At 48.4% G+C, this 25809-nt stretch overlaps 1 protein-coding gene across 1 annotated transcript in view; it reads left to right on the forward strand.

Moving 5' to 3' along the window:
* Nucleotides 1-25809, forward strand: part of LOC144730699 (ephrin type-A receptor 4-like) — a 106766-nt gene that overhangs the window by 21618 nt on the left and 59339 nt on the right. Inside the window, exons 3-4 of the mRNA XM_078611390.1 lie at nucleotides 2780-3443; nucleotides 22571-22726. Of these exons, the coding sequence (XP_078467516.1) occupies nucleotides 2780-3443; nucleotides 22571-22726 (820 nt within the window). The remainder of the gene's footprint in view (nucleotides 1-2779; nucleotides 3444-22570; nucleotides 22727-25809) is intronic.

The raw sequence follows: 25809 nt of genomic DNA on the forward strand, positions 1-25809 counted from the left end.
GGGAGACAAAGGCGGTCGGGCGTTGTGCTGGCCACCCACCCCCTCGTGTACCGTTCCGGCCTTCATAGCTGCTGGCTAACAGGACAGTCTGTTCAGGTCATACGGGGGGGGGGGGGGATCTTTGTCATTGTTTTTGTGAGTGCGTCGTTGTCGTATTGAGTGGTGGCTGCAGTGGTTATTGCGCCGCGCCACAAACACAGCAACTTGATTTTGATTCATAGCCAAGGCGTGTATAGGTCGAGATCAATTGAACTCGTCCTGGGCATTAACCTCGGTCGACTCAAGCTTAAATAATTAGCTGGTGCTGTGTGTAAATATCTGAAATGGGGAGCCAAAGGCGGCCAGGCGTGGTCCTGGCCACACCACCTCCTCGTGCGCTGTCCCGGCCTTAATAGGTGCTCACCAACAGCACTTACTCCAACATTAGTTTAAGCTATATGGGGGTTCTTCACCTTATTATATTTAGTATAGAGTGGTGGTGTAGTGCTTATCACAACTTGGGATTGATTTCCGGCCATGTACACCGGTTTTGGAATGTTTACTGGCCCTCCACGAGGTCAACTTAGTCCTAAAAGAGTCCTTGGAATCGTGTAAAAACATCCCCTCATACAACATGCCAGCGATCACCAGGAGATCCTCTGATTTTCAGCAAAACATTAAAATAATGTTTAATTTGTTGCGACTATTGTCGGAATAATTGTGATCATTTTCTAAAAAGCTAAGCAGCTTGGGCCTGGTCGGTCGTTGGATGAGTGACCACCAGGTGCCACCACCAGGTGTTTTGTTGGCATGGGGATGCCAGGGGTGGTCAGGAGATGGCGGTGCTGAGTGGCACCACCTCGTAACTGTGGGTTTTCTCCGGGCACTCCGGTTTTCGGTCACAAACAACACAGTTGTGCAGGACTGTGGTGCCAAACCATATCCGGGGAGGATGCTGTGAGCCTTTTTTTCCGGGAAAGAATTTACATTATTGCTATTATAGTTTTTTTTTACAGAGGATATAATACAGGGTGAGTTAATTTCCCAGCCCTTGATATGTGAATATATAGTACGCGTTTTCGCATGCAAAAACGAAACCAAATAGCGCTCCCATTTGCAATTTATGTTAATACAGGAACTCCTTTACTTACGAACATTCGACATACGAACTTTCAGAGATACGAACAAACCTGTCGGTATGTCCAGTCGCCTGTTCAGACCGAGAGTCGTAAGTTCAACCGCCGCGCAATAGATGTCGGTGGTGGCATCTACTTCTCTAGAACATGAAGAACCGGTGGCATCTACGTCTACAGGAGATTACACAACTTTTAAATCCATTTCCCCGTGTTTAGTGTACATGCCCGTACAACATGTTTGGAATCGACAGGAGTAAAGTTGGACTTACGAACAAATCGACTTTGTTCGTAAGTAAGGGAGTCTCTGTAACATGCATTTCACATTGAGCAGCCAATCAGCAAGGCAATTTGAATGGCACCAAATCGCAGTTTAAATTTGATGACATAGCAAAGCGCTTTTAGAGTTAAAAGTTGCACACGTGTAGCACAGCCAGACAGCAGGGTGAAGTGATATTTTTCAAACTGATTGAGTTTTAAACCCACAACATTGTAAGAGCCTTTGCGATGTTTTAATTAGAGCCGAGTTTGGCAATGAAAGGCGTGCCTAAAATTGTGCAATTACACCACAGTAACGTTAGTCTTGGCCGTAACATAATGCATTTTTTGTGGCCGAAACGGGCCGCTGTCCTTTAAAATGTGGGCACATCTCCATGTGCTTTTAATTTACATCAATAGACTGTTCAATTATCATTTGTATTATTTCCACTTGGACAAATACATGTAGGGCTGGGTTGAAACGTATAGAAATAGAACACAATGTAGCGCAGCCGTCTGCCTATCAACTTAACGTCTCATTGATCTTCCAAGACACGAAACAATCTCCATTTTGTGTTTCCCTGAATGTGATCTATTGTGCAGTTGTAGCCTGGGCATGTACATTATTTTTGTATGGCAGGCCGGCAATCTGATCGAATGGAAGTAACTGTCTCTCCCATGTCCTTGGGCAGCAGTGGAACTCATAGGGTCCAAAAGGTCGAGGTCAGTCAACCCCCGATTCTACATTGGTACTCGAGTCACCAAAAATGGTCTCTAATCTACGGTCTCGTTTGTACGTGCTCACGTTGAGCTTATTTCGAACCCTCCGAAGCTAACCGTGCTAATCGGAGGTGTGACGAAGGACAACATTCAATCTGTGCCACGATGACCATGAAATAATACATCTTTTGATGAATCTATATATTTTGTTGTGTGGCGACTAAATTGCATGATGCTGAGGTATCCAATTGTGAATCTTATATAAAAGTACTGTACATAGAGGCCAAAGATTGAATTACAAGTCAGAGTGCCATAATGCTCGATTGAGCATTTGGAGGTGCTCATCTAATTTCCCATCCTAAGCCATTGGTGGAAATTGCACATTCCTATGGCGGGGGCCAATATGCCATAGAGCAACCGTTGTCGATTCCTTACAAAGTGGTGCTCGCAATGTGAATCCTGGGGTGACAAGGAGCTGAATCGACCCGATAATATGACCCGCTGCAACTGGACATTTGTGAAAAAAAAATATTCATAGCTCATCAGTTTTCCCCAGCTATAAATAACGATTCTGATTCTAATCATGAGACTTTAAACTCCCGATCTTCCAATTTCACTAACAAAAATATCGCCCCCCCCCCACGCTCCACCCACCAACCTCCTCTGTCACCCCGCCCCTACAAACACAGTGGGAAGAAATAAGCGGGTACGATGAGTTCTACACGCCCATTCGGACGTACCAAGTCTGCCACGTGATGAAGCCCAACCAGAACAACTGGCTGCGGACTAACTGGATCACGCGCGGCGGCGCCCAGCGCGTCTTCCTCGAGCTCAAGTTCACGCTGCGCGACTGCAACAGCATCCCGGGCATCCCGGGCACGTGCAAGGAGACCTTCAACGTCTACTACCACGAGTCGGACAGCGAGCGCGTGTCCGGCATCCACGAGAGCCAGTACGTGAAGGTGGACACCATCGCGGCGGACGAGAGCTTCACCGAGATCGACCTGGGCGGCCGCATCATGAAGCTGAACACGGAAGTGCGCGACGTGGGCCCACTCGCCAAGAAGGGCTTCCACCTGGCCTTCCAGGATGTGGGCGCGTGCATCGCGCTCGTCTCCGTGCGCGTCTACTACAAGCGCTGCCCGCGCACCGTGCGCGGCCTGGCCGTCTTCCCCGACACGGTGACGGGCGCCGACTCGTCCTCGCTCATCGAGGTGCGCGGGGCGTGCGTCGACAACTCGGTCGAGAAGGAGGCGCCGCGCATGTTCTGCAGCGTCGACGGCGAGTGGCTCGTGCCCATCGGGAGGTGCGTCTGCGGCCCCGGCTACGAGCAGGCGGAGGAGGGGTGCCAAGGTGAGAGAGGGCACGTGTGGGGGCTGGGCGGGGGGGGTGGTTGGGCACGCGACGCACGGTCCGGCGTGCGGTCCGGTGGTAAGTCCGTGGATTCGTATCGTTGCCGGGTGTACGCATGTAATTGTGCATGTGTGTGCGTGTCGTTACCCGAAAGCCAGTTTCACAAAACGAGGTGGGATAAGTAGTAGTTGCGCTGCACGGTGCACGTTTGTGTGTGTTGAACTTCTTTCGCGCCGCACGTTGACAACCGTGCCTATCGGTTCGAAAGGAATGAGCGTTCAACCCACGCTGAAAAGTGAATGGCTCCAGTGGATTCCTGACATCGGCAGGAAGAGCGATCGAGACGGTCACAGAAGCGCACCTGAAAGCGCGCGATGCGATCGCCGTCTTTGTTCGATGGCTCGGTGCTTGGCCTTGGCCAGGGGTCGGCAGCCTGCGGATCCGCAGCCACGTGCAGCTCTTCAAGGACTTGTTTCATGACTTTATCTATTAAGGACCACATATTTACATGCATTGCTGCTCTTGAAATATTTAGTTTTTTTACTGAAAAAAAGGGGCTCTTCTTGTTATGTTGGTTGCCGCTCCATGGCAATGGCGCGAAGGAGCTGTTCTGCTCCGACAGCGTCACGCGGTCGCAAACGTTAGCAAGACAATTTGTCAGTAAAAGTAATGATATTATTAGGTGAAGCAGTAATGATGGACAGCTCACTGGCAATCCACTGCAAGACGAAGGCTCACGCCACGCCGCGTTTGGTCGCAGGGGTTTGTTTGACAGTACTCCACCAGGTTGGCTCAGTGCGGGTGGGTAATGGGGCACCGAGGGTAGATTCAGATATTGCTAGCCGTGAATCAAAGTCGAGGTGGACGTGTTGATAGCGCAGTGCGTTCACCACGAGACCAGTGTTTTTCATTGCCGCCCCTGACGTGCCCCCCCCCCCCCCCCCCGACAATACACAACACGTGACAACACCCCTCCTCACAGGCGGTGTGGCAGCCCTCGCACTGCACCCTGGGGGAGTTGAAGTTGGGCAAAGTATGTGTCAGTTGCCTTTGCACTCTGTGAAAACTTTTTTTTTATGATATATGTAATGACGAGACAATCATGTTCAAGGGCAATGTGTACATTGTCAAAGCATGTTTGCTTGCATGTTTTAACGCGAGCACGCGTGGTTAATGCAGACTTGATGCCTAACAATAGATGCACTCTTTGGTTCTTTCGGTAAAGTCAGTAGAAATAAATAAATAGATTTGTAATAGAATACGACGTTTCGATTGCAACACAAGCAACCATCATCAGGTACAAATGAATGAGAAAACAAACATAGGAAACTTGGAAAAATAATGCAATACAACACAGAGAGTCGGCCAACAAAACAGTCAACACTGCACCTGGTTTATTGCGTTCTTCCAAATATTGCTAAATTTTTCGAAACTAGTTTGAACCTTCTGTATTATTGCCAGGAAGTCTACAGCATTTTTTTTATCATCTTGATACTAACAACAAAAGACTCCCACACTTACTCCTTTTTAATCATTTGACCTTGTGCTACTTATTACACAGGAACCATTCGGCTCAATGACATTGCATGCGAGTGCATAAAAACATACTTTTTTTGATCCCACAATCGTGTTCCAAATGTGTTTTTAGAATAATTTTATCAGACGAAGACACGCCATGCACAGCTCATCTTACGGCCAACATCATTGGCTGACGCGCGCCCGTGAGCTGTGTGTATCCATCGCGCATGTCAAAGCAAATGCCCTCCTAACCATTTGTAGGAGAAGTGAACTTTTCTCGCATCGTGTGCGCCGCGACGCGCGATATCAACTTTAACCATCGCACGTGCTCGGCCAAAATAAATTGACTTTCTCATTTTATTTCCGGTCCGTTGGCATCGTTGCTCGAGCAGCCAACCAACTTCATTGTGCGTCTCTCCATTTAACCTTTAAAAAGCAATGCCTTGCCAATCTCTGAAGCTTTGCCCTACTGAGTGATCGCAGGGCTTATTTTAGTTGTTTCCCCTCCTGAAGCATAGCAGCTCAATAAGTTCTTTCGGTAAAAGTCACGTAGGTAAAAAATGAAATTAAAATTAATAAAAATAAAACGGTCCCACCTGATGACGGAGACTTGTGTTGCCTCCGAAACGTCGTGATTTTTATTGTTTTATTTTTATTAATTTTAATTTCATTTTTTACCTACGTGACTTTACCGAAAGAACTAAGAGTATGAATCCTTGCAGTCACGAAAGCTTCAAATCTAGAATTAACATTTATTTAGTTCGACACAAGTGTTTGCCATCGCAACATTGTCAACTGAAACAAAGATTCTTAATTCCACCGCTGTATGGGACGGGAGTGTGCCCACACTTTACCCCACCACACAGAACCTGCCAGTCGGCTGTGGTGGTGTTCCCACTTATACTGCTGGGTGGACAGAGGTGGAGGAGGTGGGGGTGGGTTAACAGCCCTGCCGGATGATATAATGTAAGCCGTAAGCTCTGGAGTGTAAGTTGCGTTTTGCTCACCATTGTGCTCACCATCGACAGAATAAAATTAATACAAACCACATAATTAACAAAGTTAATAAATAAAAATATTCAATTGTATTACTATAGCAGGTAATTGGAATATACACACCATAAGTCTATGAAAATGCATGGAGATAATTTTCAAAATTATAGTTTCGATTATTCATCATCCCAAAACATCCAAAATTAAATTCACATTTCTTTAATACTCTTTTTATATAAACGCACTGCTCAAAATGTACTCTCCTCTTAATGTTTCACCAAATTAACAAGACACTAAACTTTTCAATTAGTTTACAAACTTCAACAGCTGTAAGCTCCTCGAAGTGACACTTGGACAACGACCGTCATCGCTTACAGGACGCGCTCCCACAGCAGGAAACTGCAGTCGCTGCCTGTAGTTTGTATTTAAAGTTTGTGTCACGACGGCTGAATTGCCGCTGTGTTCGGGAGCTAAAGGCGGCGGTGTGCCCTGATGCAGAACGGCACTTGCTCGCTTTCCTGTTCGGCCAATTAATTTATCAGAGATTCCTTTTTAGAATCTCTCGGCCTTTCCTGCTCGGATTGTTAGCGGCCTATTTAAGTGTTTTTTTTTGTTAGCTTCCATGTCTTTGTTGTCCTACTGGAATCATGTAAAAAAGAGCTCCATCGCTCATAGGATTCCTCCAGTTTGAATAAAGATTATGATAATGTATATGCTAGCATTGAAAAAAACAACTCAATTTGGATTGCCAACCTTTATTTTGATGAACCAGATGAGAACTCACGAGACCAGGGTAGTCTCAATTTGCACGAGAGAAACGGGGCATTACTCTGCCAGTATGGGGCGATGATTGCTATGCATAATCCCAATTGAAGAATTTGGGAAGGAAGTCTTCGAATTTGGTTCATTTGTATCGTGACGCCGGCACACAATGACCTTCTCTTGTGAACGAGGTCAGGGGATCTTTAATGTTCAATGTGAAACAGACGTTGTGTATGATGGTTATTATGCACGCAGTATTTAAACGAAAACTAAACGTTTGGCTTTTATTTTACCAGCAAGGCCCTCTGAGCTATGTAGCTATTTTGTTCAGAAGCGACCTGGCCACAAATTATAGCTCAACGAAGTAGCTTATCATGTGGGTATTTATAGCAGCCAAATACTCTAAAAGCACGTTTCTATATGTGGAGGTAAAAACCGAAGGATCCGGAGAAAAATCCACACGACCACGGGGAGAACATGCAAACCCCAAATATACAGGTATCAGGGTCGGAATCGAACCCACGACCTCCTGTATACCAGGTGAGGTAGTTTACATCACACCACCATGGCGCCTCAGTGTTAACCAGGGCAGCGGCTGGATTCGAACCGTCAACCTCTGCAGCAAGCGGTGAATGCGCTACTGCTAAGCCAAGCGGGAGCAGCCCCGCAACTGCTCGCTCACTGCACTGCTGGCCGAAGTGCCACCACTAGAGGTACCTCTAGTGGGCCCCCTTTTGAGGATATCTGGTCTACTCTTCCACGCTCGACTAGACGTCTTCACAAGCAACCTGCCGATCAACTAACTGGCACGTATCCATCTATACTGCTGGCTGGCCAGAGGCGAGAAGTTAATAAAAAATATATATTTTTTACATTTTTTTGGATTCGAACCGAATCCAACCAATTCCAGTATATGAACCATTACACCGCAGCAGCAGCAGCATCCACGTGCACAGATCGCACCTCCGATTAGCACGCTTGGCTACGTACAGCACAAACGAAGTTCAACATACATACACAGGTCCTAATTGTTGTATAAGAGGTCTGTGTTCCCGGCCCGTGGTACTTTTTTTGTTCTCACAGCGTCAAGTTCTAGATAGATCGCGCCATTCGGGGCGGCATTGACGGTGCCCGCATTCCAATCGCGCCGAGATTGCAGACGATCCGTCATTTCTGTTGCCTCCGCGTGCCTTGGCCAGCGATTGGCCATCGATCTGTGTTCGTGTCTGAAGATGCACGGGGGTGGGAAAGATGCTCCTCTGGTGCACTAACTCAGACCCCTCCCCGCCCGCTACCCGGAGCTCTCCAGGTACCCCAGATCCACTTGTTAATACAGAGGCCAACCTACAACCGCCGCCGCACCTTGATTCATGTCCCGCGTCTGAAGGCCCTATGGAGCAACGAGGCCGCCGCTTTTGTTTTTTGTCGTGAAGCTATTTATAGCGCTGGGGCGACCAAGGCCAATGTCGACCGTGAGCCCCGGCGATGACGGCGCGGGGCATTCGCGTTGACCTGCTGCCGGAAGTGTCGCTGTGCCGCAAGAATGCCGAATGGGGAAATGCAGTGCGAATATCACACGGGCGGATGGGGGGGATGCGCTCGCTTGTTGCTTCTCATGCTTTGCAGCGATGGAGCGTTTGTCGCCGAATGCTGCACCAGCGGTAATTGGTTGCGTGGACATGTACGAGGCCTGGCCCACTTTTAGGTTGACTCACGACCTCCGGTATACCAGGCGAGGCAGTTAACATCTCGCCGCCGTGGCGCGGCTGCCAGAGTGAATGGGGTAAGGCTTAGGGGGTCGGGGGTACTAATGGGATTGTGGGGGTGAAGATGGCTAGAGAGAGGGGTAACGAGGGGACACGTGGGGAGAGGCAGCTTGGCCAGGCACGAAGAGGTGAGCGCCATTGCGACCGGGGGTGACGGGGTCAAGGTTTGGGGGGGAGCGGGTACAAAATGTCAAAGTTGAACGTAAAATCAGTAGAAACTTTCTGCTGATTTTTCAGCAGTCTGTGGGTGTCCGATTAGCGTGGTTGGCTACGCATGATGGAGAAGAAGTTTAACATACGTATGTACAGTTGAAGCATGCTGCCCAGCGATGAAAACAGCCACAATGAGAGGTGGGCATATGTACCGGGGAGGTGCCATACCTTTGGCTGCAGCATGGAATGTAGAGTGAACCAGGTTTTGTTTACCATACAAACCTAATGCCTACGAGTGCCAGATATTTTACGGAGGCACTAATAGCAGTGAGAGTGTGTTGGGTGACGACAAAGTGCACTTCCAAGGATGTGTACTGAGGGAACAGCTCGGATATGGGCAAGGGGTTGGGAGGGGGATTAGAAACTTGGGATGAATTGTAATATTTAGTCCATACACAATTCGTAGTGTATGGAGTTTAATACTTGTGTGCTGTTGATTAAAGCGCCACATTCGCTAACTCAAGGTCGCAAAGCTCATATCCAGTCGAGGGTAGACTCAGCCCATCATCACCTGGAGGGTTGTTGAAGTAAAATCAACAAACATTAACCAGTGGCGGTAGTGGGCCGCTAAATTAGCTAAAAGCAATTTGCATCACTTATCAAGGGGCCACAACTGGAGAGATATGCATAACCCACTGTAAGTTTAAGCGGCAATGCAATTTGACCGATTCATATCACTGGTCAACACACTTTTTCTGGCATAAGGTATTCCAACGGTTTTAAGGTAATTTTGGGGTGCTGATTCCAAATCTGGCACCAGTTTTTGTCTATCAGATCAGGTTTTTGAGATATCAAATATTGCATTTTCAATAAAAACCGCAGAAGAAACATATTAAATAAATGTGGATATCTACATAAAATGATATTATAAACACACTATCCTAAAAATACAGCACCATATGTTAACACTAAAGCAGTCACCGACTCGCAACAACTTGCAATCATAAGTGACAGAGTTAATTTCGGGTAAAATCAATGAAAATGGGCTATGCCGATAGCATAAAAATGATATGATAGAGCAAATCTGAGATCAGATTTGGAATCAGCACCCTGAAATTAGTCTAAAACAGCTGCAAAAGTCCAGGCCAGAAAAAAAATGTTTTTTTTTGTTGACCAGTGTATTTGTTTTGTTTTTAATCAACCATTTTTTTAAAAGATAGTTTAAAGTATAATGAGGTAAAATGTCCAGCCCTGCGATTGCTTGATTGTGTTCCTGCTGGCAGAAGGGGGTCTTCTAAGAGGAAGCTCTTGAAAGCCCCTCCAGAAGGCAGTTTGGAAGACTCTTCCACGCTGACCAGGAGTAGTCGTGTCCGAGTTAAAATAATAACGCTTTCAATTTAGCCAGGACAGCCTCACTGTGTCTCCAGACTCTACCAGGAGTGTCTTGCATCGGAATGTTTGGCCAATTCCATGAACGAGCGTTTGAAATATCAACTGACAGTGTTGCCTCTCCTACTTTCAGCAGTGTTATTCATCGCATTTGGACATGGTTACGAATTTCCTGCCTGGTTGGATGGCTTGCGTTTAGTGCTGTTGGAAACATTTTTTTTTAAATCAATGATGGCCAATACATCACAGTGACATATTCCCGACCACCTTTGTCTCTCTCGCCAGAGTGTTCACACTTTAGCGCGTGCAAGTACCAGCTCACAATGTCGTGAAATAAACCCCGCTGATATCGCAACACAACCTGTTACCAACTCCGCCACTGTTGAAAATAATTCGTACAAGTATGTGTGTGCACACACACACACAAAGTCCAAGTCGTAGCCCTACACACAAAGTAAACTGTCGCTCTCAGTTAATATCTACAAACGCTGTTATTGTATACCAGTCGGTGATTTTGCCAGTGTCGCCCTTGCCCAAACTTCCTGTATCTAAATAATGACTAAAACGAATTAAACGTATCATTTGCAACCCTATGTTATGGAATGAATGGATCTCTGCCCATGCCATGCTGTTTCTTGGGGGTTGATTGACCATACTTCACCATACTGGTCCCTGCCATTTGGTGAATGGGGGGCTCGGGACCAGTTTAGATGAAACCAATGTTTGCCATGTTGGGGAATCAAACTCAAGTCGCTGGATTCATAAGTGGAGTGCACGAAGCAATGCTCCACTGCTTGACCTCAATTACTAAGAATAGCAACAATGCCCTTGATTTATCCAGGAAAGCCTCGCTGACTGATTCCACGAATGAGTCTGTTGTCATCATGTGGGATGAAACTGTAGTACCAGGAAAAAATAACCCCATACACATGTGAAGGGGATTAACACTCGAAGCTCCACGCAGATTGGTTTCAGTCCATCGCTGCAATGCAGCAGCTCTTGAACAACTCGCAGTTCGAGCCAGCAACATCACCTCTGTGTGGCCAACGCTGACAAACCACACCAGATACTAACTTTGGCTGAGTAGACCTAGGGGTAGACCAAGGCCAAGTTCAGACAACCAACTGTATTACTAGGAATGGAACCGAGATTGTTGGGGTCTTAGTGAAGTGTGCCCTAATCGCTATGCCACCACTCCACTTTGCATGCACTGTGTATATCCACTGAAGCAGCAACAATGTGTTTTACCATACGTAAAGAGATAATGGCTCCGTTCTCACTTCTGGCGACTGGGCACAAATGCACCTTTTATGACCTTCACTGCTGTTGACTCTGCACCAGATCTGCATTTTGGGCGAGATTCTTTCACGTGCAGCACAAGGAATAGAATTCGCCAAATGTCAAACGCTGCTTCGTCCATCCTCGTGTGGCACTTGAACAAGGTGTACACTGCATTTAACTCGTCAGCTTCCACAGCTTCATTCAATACATTTCTGGCTCAAGCCATTGACATGTCTACTTTTCCGTTTGGCGGCTACCAGTGTTTGTATCGAGTTCTATCGTGCGTATGGGTCGACTGGCTTTTGCCATGTGAATGTGGAATTTCCTCTGTTGGGACTAATATGCCACCGGTGATGAGTGCTGCCAAAGGCTCGTTCGAGGATGGAGCTACTTTCGTTTTGACTATTCTACACATGAATAGTCTTCATGTAAAGATCCAATGTAGTCTTACTTTGAAGTTACAATTTAATTCAACAACAATTATTTCTTCATTGCCACTGTTACATGGGGAGCCTCTCGTGGCCGCTGGAGTCACGTGACCCAAGTGCATGCGACGATTCTTACAGACACTGCTCGATGCATGTATTGCCAGCGTAGGAATCGATTTTAAGAGGCGAAAGAATGAAGGCATGCTTAACAAATATGACTAATACTTCACGCATAATCATCATATACATTCAACAACTTGCTGATAGTTCATACAAATGTAATTATTTTCATCGGTACTACACAGCTAAATATATGCGCCCCTTCCCCTCCACACACACATTTAGGATAATTCGCCTGGCTCTCACCACACTGTCCACACTCATCTTCACACCTTTTGTCACCCCCAGTGCAAGTGTGAAATTACAAGCGGCCTTTTATTTTTTCACGCCCAGAGGGGGCCCACAACTTCCTTCCTCCGGGTGTTGGAGAGAGACGGCAGGGCTCAAGGATGTTAGATTTGACAGCCCGAGAGGGGTGGCGGTTGGGTGGTGGTGGTTGGGTGGTGGTGGTTGGGTGGTGGTGGTTGGGTGGTGGTTGGGTGGTGGTGGTGGTGGTTGGGTGGTGGTGGTGGTTGGGTGGTGGTGGTGGTGGTTGGGTGGTGGTGGTGGTGGTTGGGTGGTGGTGGTGGTGGTGGTTGGGTGGTGGTGGTGGTTGGGTGGTGGTTGGGTGGTGGTGGTGGTGGTTGGGTGGTGGTGGTGGTTGGGTGGTGGTGGTGGTTGGGTGGTGGTGGTGGTGGTTGGGTGGTGGTGGTGGTGGTTGGGTGGTGGTGGTGGTGGTGGTTGGGTGGTGGTGGTGGTTGGGTGGTGGTGGTTGGGTGGTGGTGGTTGGGTGGAGGTGGTGGTGGTTGGGTGGTGGTGGTTGGGTGGAGGTGGTGGTTGGGTGGAGGTGGTGGTGGTGGTTGGGTGGTGGTGGTGGTGGTTGGGTGGTGGTGGTGGTGGTTGGGTGGTGGTGGTGGTTGGGTGGTGGTGGTGGTGGTTGGGTGGTGGTGGTTGGGTGGAGGTGGTGGTTGGGTGGAGGTGGTGGTGGTTGGGTGGTGGTGGTGGTTGGGTGGAGGTGGTGGTGGTTGGGTAGTGGTGGTGGTTGGGTGGAGGTGGTGGTGGTTGGGTGGTGGTGGTGGTTGGGTGGTGGTGGTGGTGGTGGTTGGGTGGTGGTGGTTGGGTGGAGGTGGTGGTGGTTGGGTGGTGGTGGTGGTGGTTGGGTGGTGGTGGTGGTTGGGTGGTGTTGGTGGTTGGGTGGTGGTGGTGGTTGGGTGGAGGTGGTGGTGGTTGGGTAGTGGTGGTGGTTGGGTGGTGGTGGTGGTGGTTGGGTGGAGGTGGTGGTTGGGTGGTGGTGGTGGTTGGGTGGAGGTGGTGGTGGTTGGGTGGAGGTGGTGGTTGGGTGGAGGTGGTGGTGGTTGGGTGGTGGTGGTGGTTGGGTGGTGGTGGTGGTGGTTGGGTGGAGGTGGTGGTGGTTGGGTGGTGGTGGTGGTTGGGTGGAGGTGGTGGTGGTTGGGTGGAGGTGGTGGTGGTTGGGTAGTGGTGGTGGTTGGGTGGTGGTGGTGGTGGTTGGGTGGTGGTGGTGGTGGTTGGGTGGTGGTGGTGGTTGGGTGGAGGTGGTGGTGGTTGGGTGGAGGTGGTGGTGGTTGGGTGGAGGTGGTGGTGGTTGGGTGGAGGTGGTGGTGGTTGGGTGGTGGTGGTGGTGGTTGGGTGGTGGTGGTGGTTGGGTGGTGGTGGTGGTTGGGTGGAGGTGGTGGTGGTTGGGTGGTGGTGGTTGGGTGGAGGTGGTGGTGGTTGGGTGGTGGTGGTGGTTGGGTGGTGGTGGTTGGGTGGTGGTGGTGGTGGTGGTTGGGTGGTGGTGGTTGGGTGGTGGTGGTGGTTGGGTGGTGGTGGTGGTGGTTGGGTGGTGGTGGTTGGGTGGTGGTGGTGGTTGGGTGGTGGTGGTGGTTGGGTGGAGGTGGTGGTGGTTGGGTGGTGGTGGTGGTTGGGTGGTGGTGGTGGTTGGGTGGAGGTGGTGGTGGTTGGGTAGTGGTGGTGGTTGGGTGGAGGTGGTGGTGGTTGGGTAGTGGTGGTGGTTGGGTGGAGGTGGTGGTGGTTGGGTAGTGGTGGTGGTTGGGTGGAGGTGGTGGTGGTTGGGTGGTGGTGGTGGTTGGGTGGAGGTGGTGGTGGTTGGGTAGTGGTGGTGGTTGGGTGGAGGTGGTGGTGGTTGGGTGGTGGTGGTGGTTGGGTGGTGGTGGTGGTGGTTGGGTGGAGGTGGTGGTGGTGGTTGGGTGGTGGTGGTGGTGGTTGGGTGGTGGTGGTGGTGGTTGGGTGGTGGTGGTGGTTGGGTGGTGTTGGTGGTTGGGTGGTGTTGGTGGTTGGGTGGTGGTGGTGGTTGGGTGGAGGTGGTGGTGGTTGGGTGGTGGTGGTGGTGGTTGGGTGGTGGTGGTGGTTGGGTGGAGGTGGTGGTGGTTGGGTGGTGGTGGTGGTTGGGTGGAGGTGGTGGTGGTTGGGTGGAGGTGGTGGTTGGGTGGAGGTGGTGGTGGTTGGGTGGAGGTGGTGGTGGTTGGGTGGTGGTGGTGGTTGGGTGGAGGTGGTGGTGGTTGGGTGGTGGTGGTGGTTGGGTGGAGGTGGTGGTGGTTGGGTGGAGGTGGTGGTGGTTGGGTAGTGGTGGTGGTTGGGTGGTGGTGGTGGTGGTGGTTGGGTGGTGGTGGTGGTGGTTGGGTGGTGGTGGTGGTGGTTGGGTGGAGGTGGTGGTGGTTGGGTGGAGGTGGTGGTGGTTGGGTGGAGGTGGTGGTGGTTGGGTGGTGGTGGTGGTGGTTGGGTGGTGGTGGTGGTGGTTGGGTGGAGGTGGTGGTGGTTGGGGTGGTGGTGGTGGTGGTTGGGTGGTGGTGGTGGTTGGGTGGAGGTGGTGGTGGTTGGGTGGAGGTGGTGGTGGTTGGGTGGTGGTGGTGGTTGGGTGGAGGTGGTGGTGGTTGGGTGGAGGTGGTGGTGGTTGGGTGGAGGTGGTGGTGGTTGGCTGGTGGTGGTGGTTGGGTGGTGGTGGTGGTGGTTGGGTGGTGGTGGTGGTTGGGTGGAGGTGGTCGTGGTTGGGTGGTGGTGGTTGGGTGGTGGTGTTTGGGTGGTGCTGGTGGTGGTTGGGTGGAGGTGGTGGTGGTTGGGTGGAGGTGGTGGTGGTTGGGTGGTGGTGGTGGTGGTTGGGTGGAGGTGGTGGTGGTTGGGTGGAGGTGGTGGTGGTTGGGTGGTGGTGGTGGTGGTTGGGTGGTGGTGGTGGTTGGGTGGTGGTGGTGGCCTCGTGAAGACAAAGTTTCAATCCGGCAAACGCGTTGACCTGGCGTGAAAAAAGTCCCCCCCTCCCCCCGCGTTTAAAAGCGAACTTCACATGAACGACCACCGCTTCTGCCCCCACCCACCCGGACTGCCGGCTGTGGTGAAAGACGGGAGCGCGTTAGGGGCGATTCTTTGACGTGTTTTACAATGTGGCAAAACAAAAAAAAACTCCTGTTTTTTTTGTTTTTTTTTGGTGCGGGAGGGAACTTCTAGAATAACAAAAAGAAGCCCCATCTGCAACCCTCCTTGGGCGACGGTTAATGGCCATTGCCGAAATTAGTGAAATGAAGCACTGGGTTTTTTTTTCTCTTTAAAGGTACGCTTCGTGCAACCTGTGCGATTATCACAGCAGAATTGGGGTACACCCGGTAACTGCTGTTTAAACAGTCAACTCGGGCTCGTAGTCACAACAATACTGGTAGCTTTATACCTTGACAGAAATGTCATAAAAGTTAATGTTTAAAAGAGCCTGCCCCTTGTTCAAAGGGGCTTTACCGTGTTGGCAGTGTTATAAAGAGGATAACGGTGCAGCCTGACACTTGATTTTTGGTTTACAGGAGGTCGTGGGTTCGATCCCGACCCTGACGATGCCCGCATATTTAAAGTTTGGCATGTCCTCCCCATGGTGGTTTGGATTTTCTCCAGGGTTCACTGCCTTTTTTCTCTCTACAACATTTAGAAACGTGCTTTTTATAGAGTGTTTGGCTGCGATACATTTCCACGTGATAAGCCACTTCGTTCAGCTATCACTGGTGATAGGCAGATCGCTTCTGAACAAAGAGATTTAGCTCAGTGGACCTTATCTGGTAGAATCAAAAAACAGTTTTTAGTTTTGATTCCTCACCCAACTGTTGTTGGAACGGCCTCCACGAGAAGGAGCTATCGTGAGCCCCTATATAGGGTCGCACAAGTTGCTTGGCCTACTCTTCTTTGGCGATCCGTTGTCTTGGAAGAGGTGGGGAGGAGACCCACACTTCACCACATCGCACACGACCTGTTGGTTGACTGACTGTGCTTTGCTCAATGTCATACTGCCCGCCCATGTTTCAACTGCCAGGCCAGCAGATTGAACCGACGATCCTCTGGATTGCAGATTGAAAGGACATCGTCGCTTAATCGAATCGTTGTGATGATATGGCTCGACTGGCCCCTGTCATGAGAACGTGGCATTTCAACAACTGGCTATCAAGATAAATCATGAACCGTGTAACGCTAATTTGAGCATGGAGACCCCCAAACGATTAAATATTTACTTTGAAAAATAGGCCAACATTATAAACATTTTTTTTTTACATGAGCCATTGTCCGAAATTACAATGAGTTCGTATGAGGACAGCGTAAGCCACGTGGAAGTTCAGATGAGAGCATGTCTGGAAAGCCACGCAGCTTCCTCCCATGGCCGAGAAGCCGTTGTGGCAAGGGACACGATGCTCGTGGGCAGGATGCGGCAGGAGACTTTTATCGAGACGAGCATCGGAGTGGCATCAATGGGCGGTTCATCGGGGGTTGCGTGGTGGCGTTGAAGCTGGCGCGACCGGCTGTGAGAGCAGCCTTTGGCGGTTGTGTGAGCAGCCTTTGGCGGTTGTGTGTTGACTACAACAGCTGCTGGATGTATGTCGGTCTCTCCGTATGTCGTCTGACCGTATGTTATATTCTTTGGGTCTTTCGGTAAATAGAGCTAAAAACCTGCGTAAGAAGTGATGGTTAGGCGTGGTGGCACCAATGGTATTTGGCTGTCGTGAAGCATTGGAAAATGAAGAATGCTAATTAATAAAATAAATCAGGATATGTCGGATGGGTGGCTCAGATGCAAACGAGCATCAGCTGTGATCTTGGGTTCAAACATCCTGACAGCGGCCTTTGATGAAACCAGGTTCTCAATCAAGGTTAGTGGGTGGATTGTCTGAATCCAGTCACCAATAACTGCACAGAACAAAGTACAAATTTTAAGAATTGTCATTTTCAGGTAATTTGACTGCATTCCTGCCATGAGAATTTGAATGATCAGTTTGACTTTCATACAGCAAATATTACTTGATATAGAACGGCGGCTTTGGTAAGTATTCCTACACAGTGTGCATACAATTTTAGATGTAGTTTTATGCTATCTACGTCTGCAGACCGTTCCCTAACGCCGGCGACATGACATCAAAAGCTCAATTGGGATACGATTGGAGAAAAATCAAAATATGTTGGGGCAGCCTTGGCGGCTCGCATTACACGGCAGTGAAACTTTGCGAGTGCGTGGGTTGTCAGAGGAGGCGACTGGACAAGGGGGGGGGGGGTGCGAAAGGGGATCGAGGGGGTAGGGGAGGGGAGGGCCCCCCACTGGCGTGTCAGGAAGGGGAGGGTCCCGTGTTGCAGAACTGGTTTTACCGGACCGCGTATCCAGTTCCACGGCGATTACAGATGCACAGAAAGCGCGGCCCCGTGCATTAATGCGAGCCAGCCAATTGTCCGTATGCAAATCCCCCGCTCTCTTGTGTTTTGTTGGCTGTCCATTCATCTGCATTGGCAGCAGGGAGCTGTCAAGAACCCACAATGGTCACATTCCATTCCCAAGCGCTATTGTTTTCACTCCCATTTGGGCAATCCCCCACCCCGTCCCCCTCCCAACCTATTCTCAAAGCATAACTCGAGAGACTTTGAGTTTTACACAAAAAAAAATGAACGCACGCTTCACATGCGTGAATATTTGTTTTTTTTTACATCTTGGCAAAGTGTTCTTTTTCGTTTTGACATGGGTGTGCCACACCCGGCAGTTCTCACTGTCGTTGAATAAAGTGTCGCGCAACTTTATTGGAAACTTGTTGAGCTTTTCCTTTTGAGCAGGCCAATTAAATGCGCGTTAACACGATTGTTAAACTTTTTTTTTTCAAAGCGACACGTGCACGCGAAAGAATTAGTGATGGTCTGCCAGAAATAAATATATATGTGTTTGCGAAAATAGCGTGAGATTTAATCTCCGTTATCATTCTTATTAAAACACTATAATTATACATTTGTATGATGATGCTTTGGAAAGAGCATTTTATTCGCAAATGGCGGGTTGGGAGGTTAAATGGGCACGTATGTTGAACTTCTTTTGACCCATACGTAGCCAATCGTGCGAATTGGACGTGCGGGGGAAGGAGAGCAAAATAACACAAAAAGAAGTTGTAAAGAAATTCGTTTTCAGTCAAGATGGGAAAGTGCATAGCTCCAGTGGCTTCTCAATGTCGGAAGGAAGAGCGTTCCAGACGGCCGCAGAAGTGCATCTGAAAGCATGCGGTGACCGTCTTTGTTCGATGGCCAGTGGTTATGTTTTGGAGAGACTGGCCACTGCCATACGAATGGTGGTGATGCTCGTGGCCACAGGTCAGATGAATACCACCAATCAGGAATCCAGAAAACAAGCAAGGGGCGATGCGAGGATGACCGACAACACGTTTGACTGATGGGGTTGACGGGGCACGAGAATGGAGAGTAATGACGTGGAAACGGCAGCAGCAGATGGGATGTGATGATCGCCAACAGTGGAGGACTTGCTGTTGCTGTTGCCAGAAGTTCATGGACCCAGTGGTCTCCGTAAAGGGAGCGAGACGGAAGCAGGAGAAAGTTAACGTCCATCGGCTCAGGGCTGACAATTTACACGGACAGTAGTAGCCAATGCTCGATTGAAGAGATAGAGAGAGAGAGAAACACTTTCAGTTTCATTTGTTTTAACCAGGTGGGAACTCTAGGGACCATGATTCTGTACTCGGATTGGCGGTTCATACCAAACCGTGCTCACCATCTCACCAGCCCTCCTCCCAAAGTGTCGTCTACCCGATTGCAAACAAACATAGAGCTTAATTTCAATATATGGTGTGGTATTTTCCCCCTTATCAGTCTTAATCGTTTTGAAAGGATGACTGTGTAATTATAATTCTGCAGCTGTAGTGTGGGTTTTCCCTAATGGACAATGTTCACCGGATAGCGAGGGCGTCTTGTTTACACTGAGACGATGTTTGTATGTGAGATTATTTCCTAATTGCATTGATGAATGTCAGCAGGTGCATGCTTTGACCGTGACATTGGCACAAAGCAACTGTTCTGTCTGAAAGCATCGCGCGAATCTTGAAAGTTTGGAGTCTATTTTGTTGAGAGTTTGAAAGCAACTTTGGCAGCGAGGCTTAATGTACCATCCAAGTGACAGCAGACTTTCAAGTGTGTGTGCAGCACTCATTGCACACACAAAGTGCTCGCCACAAATGAACCACGATGCGTTGATCATCTCGTCAAGGAGCATAAACCATCGCTCGAACTCCGGTCACCCTCGCAGAGCCCAACTAACAAAGACGGCGATCACCGCATTGCGCGGCGCTTTCAGATGCGTTTCTGCGGCCGTCTGGAACGCTCTTCCCTCCGATTTTTTTACGAAGCCAACGGAGCTATGCGCTTTCATATCCAGACTGAAAACTCATTTATTCAGAACTGCTGATTGTGTTTAGTTTGTTGACCTTCCCCCGCGTCTCCAATTGGCTATGTAGGGCCTCTGTCCACCCAACTAGGACAGTATCCATGCGCCCGCTACAGTTAGTTGATTTGCAAGTCACGTGTGGACAAAGATGTCTGGCCGTGTGGAAGATTTTGCCAAGATACTCTCTAAAGGGGTTCCCGTAGTGGAGGTCCCTTTCGCAAGCTGTTGCATGCACAAGCAATTGTAAGATTGTGCCTTTAACATTTCCCTTTTAGGTCGACTTAATAAGCACTGAAAATATATATTTTTTTAAGTGTGCTAAATCTATGTTGTATTAACTGGAGATCCATGCAATATTCACCCTCTCAGTTCGTCTATGGATGGGTAACCTTTAGTACTCACAACCCCGATGAGCAAGATTGGCTACGTACTGTGCAAAAGAAGTTCAAACGTACACATTAGAATGGCAATGAATTGGGACCCATCTGTCATTGAACTCTGCATTTGTGATGATGGTGTGTGCAGGCACTGGCTGTCAGAAGGTCGATGTCATATTATAACATGAAGGACAACATTAAACTCATTAATGTGAGAGCGCTCTGACAGGTTTACATTAGTTAATGCGTGCTGGGCTACACACGAGACGCATTCAAATTTAGGTTAAGCTCACTCACCTCGAGGAGACTGGCATTGCCTCTGTTGCCCAGCGCGCACACACATTTCGTCTCTGAATTATGCAACGGCCGCAGATTTATCGATACACTTGTCAATATATCAGACGACCCGTGGGTGTGCCTACACATTTGCTCGTGCAACAAAAAGATCACGCGAAGAACGCACTATGAATACATTTCAGGACATTCTGTCGAGCGAGCGTCTGGCAAGTAAGCCGCGTCTTCATTTGCCCGCCGCGGTTTTAGTGCTCGCCAAAGAGGTGGCACGTGACAAGTGCTTGGTGGGTTTTAAACTCACCGTCTCACCACCGTCCAGTTACTTGATATCTGATGTTAATCTTGAAAGGGCTTCGCACACCATTTGTAGGTGTGTGAAACCTGTGATCGCCTACAATGATACAATCGCCATCATTGAGGGTGGCTTGCGGTGGCTATTTTACTCCCCTTAATTTGTTCCATTTTAAGAAGAAGAAAAAAAAAATCTGTCCCTCTTTGACGTGTGTTTAGGTAATGCCGGGTTTTCTATGTACGGCGTGTTTTTCCGATGCGTCTTCGTGTTGTACAACACGTGGTATAAAACACATCATCAGAGAGATGTACAGCACGATCGTGGAAAACAACGCATCTAAAGACCATTAAATTATTTAGACACTATATTAATTATATTATTAGAATTATGATTGCCAGCAATTATACATGGAAAATAATGTCTGATCTGGCAGTAATGTCATCAAAATTGCCCCTCCTTGCAATTGCAGGGGCAATGAGTTAACATCCTGGTCATCCCTCCAGGGATTCTGACCCACCCTACTGCGCAACTGTGAAAAAAAAGCTTCATAGCTCATCCGATTTATCCAGGATAAATCAATATTCTAATTCTGGATTGGTAAAAACGAGGACCACGTGATGGCAGGCACAGCGGTTGCTATGGATTTCCTTGTTCCCATAATGGGAATAGTATAATTTCCACGACTAAGTCAAGACTTCCATCAGAGACGGGCATAGCCCAACGTTATTTCTTTGATTAATTAAAATATATTGCTAAATCCGTATTCACCATAGTCACAACGTATGGAGCCTCCGTTCAATGCAGGACGCTGAACTGCAGCAACCAATGTTGGTTCGCATTGGACAGCGACCTCCACTCTTTCACGCACCCTGATACATTCTGTTCAGGCCTCGGGGAATCCGCAGCAATGTTCATTCAGCGGAATGATTCTCCGCTGCACAGCGGGACAGCGTTTACTTAGACTTGCAGAACACAGATGCATTAATGTTGAATGGTTGCACAGTCCTGTTCTGCAAATTCTCGGCATGCAAGGGTTATTGTCAAACTTCAGCAAAATAATAATAATAATAATGAAGCTTCACAGTTTCCCCCCACAGGGAAATACTTACTACCGTTGGTTTAAGTACTGGAATCTCGACAGGCCCATTAACTACGGAGTGCCTCACTGCCATGAGTGCGGACTCAACTGAATGTGAATGACATTCGCTCGTGCTGAAAATAAAATCTCCGGCACATGAGTGGGATACTGCCATGGTTTCATGGTTGGGCATTAGAAACTTACAATCCATAGGATGCTCGTTTGATCTCCTGCAGTGAGGCAGTTGAAGCAATGGTGGAAGTTTCTTGAATCCCCATTGCCTCTGTCCACCCATTTTGTAGCAATGGGTGCAACACAGTTAGTCAATCAACAGGTCGTGTGTAGTGCGGTAAAATGTGGGTACTCACTCATTTTCGAAGACATCAAGCCAGCAAGGTGTTCTAGATTTCAAACTCATTTCTGTAGAACTGCCGTTTGTGTTTAGTTTGTTGTCCTTCCCCCATGCCTCCGTTTAGCATGGTTGGCTACGTACGGTGCGAAATAAGTTCAATATGCATACATACATAATACAGGTTTTTTTGAATTAGGTCAGATGTATGTATGTATGCATACATACATCTGGAGAGCTCCCACTCATGGAGGTGCTTTTGCCTGCGGTTGTATGGGGAAGTAAATTAGAGGGCTGCACTTTGACCTCCACCTAGGACTTAGTGCAAATGTCAAAGATGGGCCAACACAAAAAAAAAGTGTCCCAACAGGGCACAAGGACCTTCCGTTTCAATCTCATTCAAGTGTTAAAAGCAGGTTTGTTCGCTTCCCACACTCAGGTCTTTAGATAAGAATGTTCGTCTATTGTCTCTCGTGGCACCACGCATGGGCGATGAGCTCCAGCCCCGCGCCTCGTTTTGATGGGGGAGACAATCGCCGTGCCATTGAGCTTGCCATAAACCGTGCGTTTGACGTAAAAAAACACTAAACAAAGACTGAATGTGCGTCAACCCTCGCTCTGCCTGACGTTGCGCCCTCCCGGTTGTCCTCTGGGTGTGCAGCTTGCGAGCGGGGCTTCTACAAGGAGTTTGCCGGAGACAATTCCTGCTCCAAGTGTCCTCCGCACAGCTCCGCCCGTGCCCGGGGAGCCGCGTCGTGCAGCTGCGAGGACGGATACTTCCGGCCCAAAACCGACCCCCAGTCTGTGGCCTGCGCAAGTACGTTCACCCCGCACCTCCCATTTAGCACAGTTTGGCCACGTACGGCGCGCGGAAGAAGTTCAACGTTGCGTACACACCACGCGCGTACACACCAGCTGTTGCAGTCAACATCCAACTTGTTTGAGTCGACGGTCAGAAAATTTGCGGACGGAAATCGCCAAGCGCGACGATGACGGCGCAAAATCGGCGAGTTTCGTTCAACGTGCGGTGGCGGGTTGAGATAATCTAGTTACGCTCCCGCGGTCTGTAGTACACCGAGGGAGACGAAACATCGTTATTCGGTGATGCATTTATAATTTGCGTATACGGTATATCATGTCATCTCGTTTTGCAGCTCAGACGGTAATGTTATTATCGCTGGCAAATCGCTTTGAAGGACAAACGCGTTTTGAACAGCATTACCAAATCCACGCACTAAAACCGAACGTTTGCATCCAGGGTTTAGCGGTTAGCACACCTTTGATGTTGCAGCTTCGATGTGGGATTTGGTGGATCATGCATAGATTGTGGTCGTTGTGTGTAAATACGTGGAGGCCATAGAAGCAGTAGAGCAAGTAGTTTGTTGGTCGATCTGTACAGAGGTTGAGTGTGTTCTCCCCCCTTGTTTAAATTTGATTTTCTCCGAGAAAGTCTTGTAAACAAAACAACGCAAACCATGAATCAACGAATTTGGTCAAATGTCCTGAATCAGGACTCAACGGAAATGCGTCCGGACAATCACTGATGTATTTCTTAAAGTGTTGATGCATTTTACATCCTTGAAGCTTCATTGCACATTCCAGATGTGTATAATTGTGCTGCCCTTAGTAGGTCCCCATTGCATGCCAAACACACGTATTCAAGTTATTGCCTAGCAAGAGTCTCGACACTCAAAGAGGTTTTCCCAGACAAAATAAAGTATGTGTTCATTTTAATCGTATGCAGTTTACAAATGCATGCTCTTAGACGGCTATTGTGTATTTAACAAACAAAAAAACTTTATTTTCAAGTCATTTGCAATTAGCATGAGACGGGCGAAGCATCAGCTTTAGTAACGAAAAGCAATTCTACTTCGATGTGTTTATGTTGCAGTGTTTCTTTTAATGAAGCAATGAAAACCCCGCAGCTGCCATCGTTTAAATGAACAGGAATTTGTTGAGGCTGCGTTGATAAGCGCTGATCTGGTTTAGGATGCCTAATTTCACCACTATTATACCACGGGTAAGAGCACATTTAACTTGTGGCGATGACTTTCAAACAGATGGAGCTCTGACATCTCATTATTTCAAGCAGAATTGTACTTGCGTGTGAATTTGAACAGCAGCCATTCAGAGCCAGTGTGGATGCATTAGGGGACAAGGGTAAACTTTTTAATGACTTGGCAGACAATTACGGACTTGGATTGCAAGGCATGATATAACACCTTTCAATTTCTTTACATATAAATTGTACCTAAGTACAACATTTAGCTGATCAATCGTTACGCATTCGAGATTGCATCAGGGCCACACATTTAACCCCATTTCATCTGAATGCTCGGTGAATAATAATATAATTAAGACCCAGCATGACTCGTATGACTGGGCATTGTATGAGGCTTAAAATAGCATTCTAAAATGCAATTTAAATTCTTTCTGTGCCGCAACACATTTCACATTTCTTCAAACAACGATTTCAAAATTTTTATTGGATATGATCCTGTGGTATACCGGGCCCCACCATTTCCACCACTGGTTCAAGTGCTGAACATTTTCCCACAACACATTTGGACATAGGCACTCGCTGATCCGGCGATTAAAACTGCCCGTGCACATGCAATTGGTCCTCAATTACGAATGTTGATCACACGGCTTTGGCTCTTCGTACCCAAGTATTTCATCTTATTCGACTGCGGAAGCCAAGGAGGTTCACTTAGCTAAGTGTTGACCAGGCTAACGCTAAAATGGTCTGCGCATCCACCAAAAATGCATTTCTTTTATACTCTTAAGCAACCTGAAGTGTACATATTGTTTCTTCGAATGGGCTAAATGCACATCTCTCTGGCACAAACGCATTGCAATCTGTAGAAAGTATTACAAAAAGTACACGCATGTTTGTTTATGATGAAATAATTGCTTCCCCATCAGAGGGTTGTGTATGAAGGGTGTACACATGTGATTGGCTGACCTGTGAGAAAAAAATAATAATGTGCCATTTGTGCTTGCCAACACGACCATGTAACTTGAACCACGCCGTAGAGACAGATTCCGGGGAGTTGTGGCAGTGGGTGGATGTGTCTCTGCTTTCAATCTCCAATGAATATTCGCCCTTGATGACATTCAACACGAGCTTGCACTTAGGAGGATCGGCAAATAATGGCGAAAGGTTTGGCGGTTCCCACAGAGGTGGAACTCTTAAATGTGCAAGGCAATGAAGCACTTGCCGTAAGGAGTCAAGCAAGTCGATTTCTTGATGTTCTGTGCAATGTCTGAGTGTTTACCCGTCAGAATGCATGGAGCTTCCCCATGCATTCTGCTTTCCTGCCGTACACAAAATACAAGGCATTCACATGCAGATGTCATCCAATATTCAACAACTCTAACAAGACAGCAGATTGAGCAAGCTCAACAAAAGCATGTGCTGACAAATATACAGATCCCCCATATAGCCTTAACAGACTGTTCGGGCAAGTGCTGTTAGCGAGCACATATGACGGCTGGAACGGTAAACGAGGGGGAGGTTGGCTAGCACCACGCCCGACTGCCTTTGTCTCCCCAGTGGCGGTGTTTACACACCACACCAGGTACTCATTTGAGGCTGAGTCGACCTTGGAGGAGGCCCAAGACCCGTTCAGATAATCGTCACCGGTGTTGACCGTGAGCGGTAATCGAACTCGGGTCGCCGGGTTCGTAGCGCAGCGCGCTGACCACTGCACCACCGCTCCCCACTATAACAAGACAGCAGATTGAGCGAGCTCGCTAAAACTATGGACTCACACACACACACGTGGTCAATGGCTAACATCAGCAGCAAGTGAAATCTGAACCAGTCCTGGACACATCTCTGCCTCACTGACCTGCTCTGGCCAGTGAGGTGAGGTATGGATCAACAATCGTGATGAC

The sequence above is a fragment of the Lampetra planeri genome, chromosome 36 (genome assembly GCF_965212315.1).
Source record: "Lampetra planeri chromosome 36, kcLamPlan1.2.h2, whole genome shotgun sequence".
Taxonomy (NCBI): Eukaryota; Metazoa; Chordata; class Hyperoartia; order Petromyzontiformes; family Petromyzontidae; genus Lampetra; species Lampetra planeri.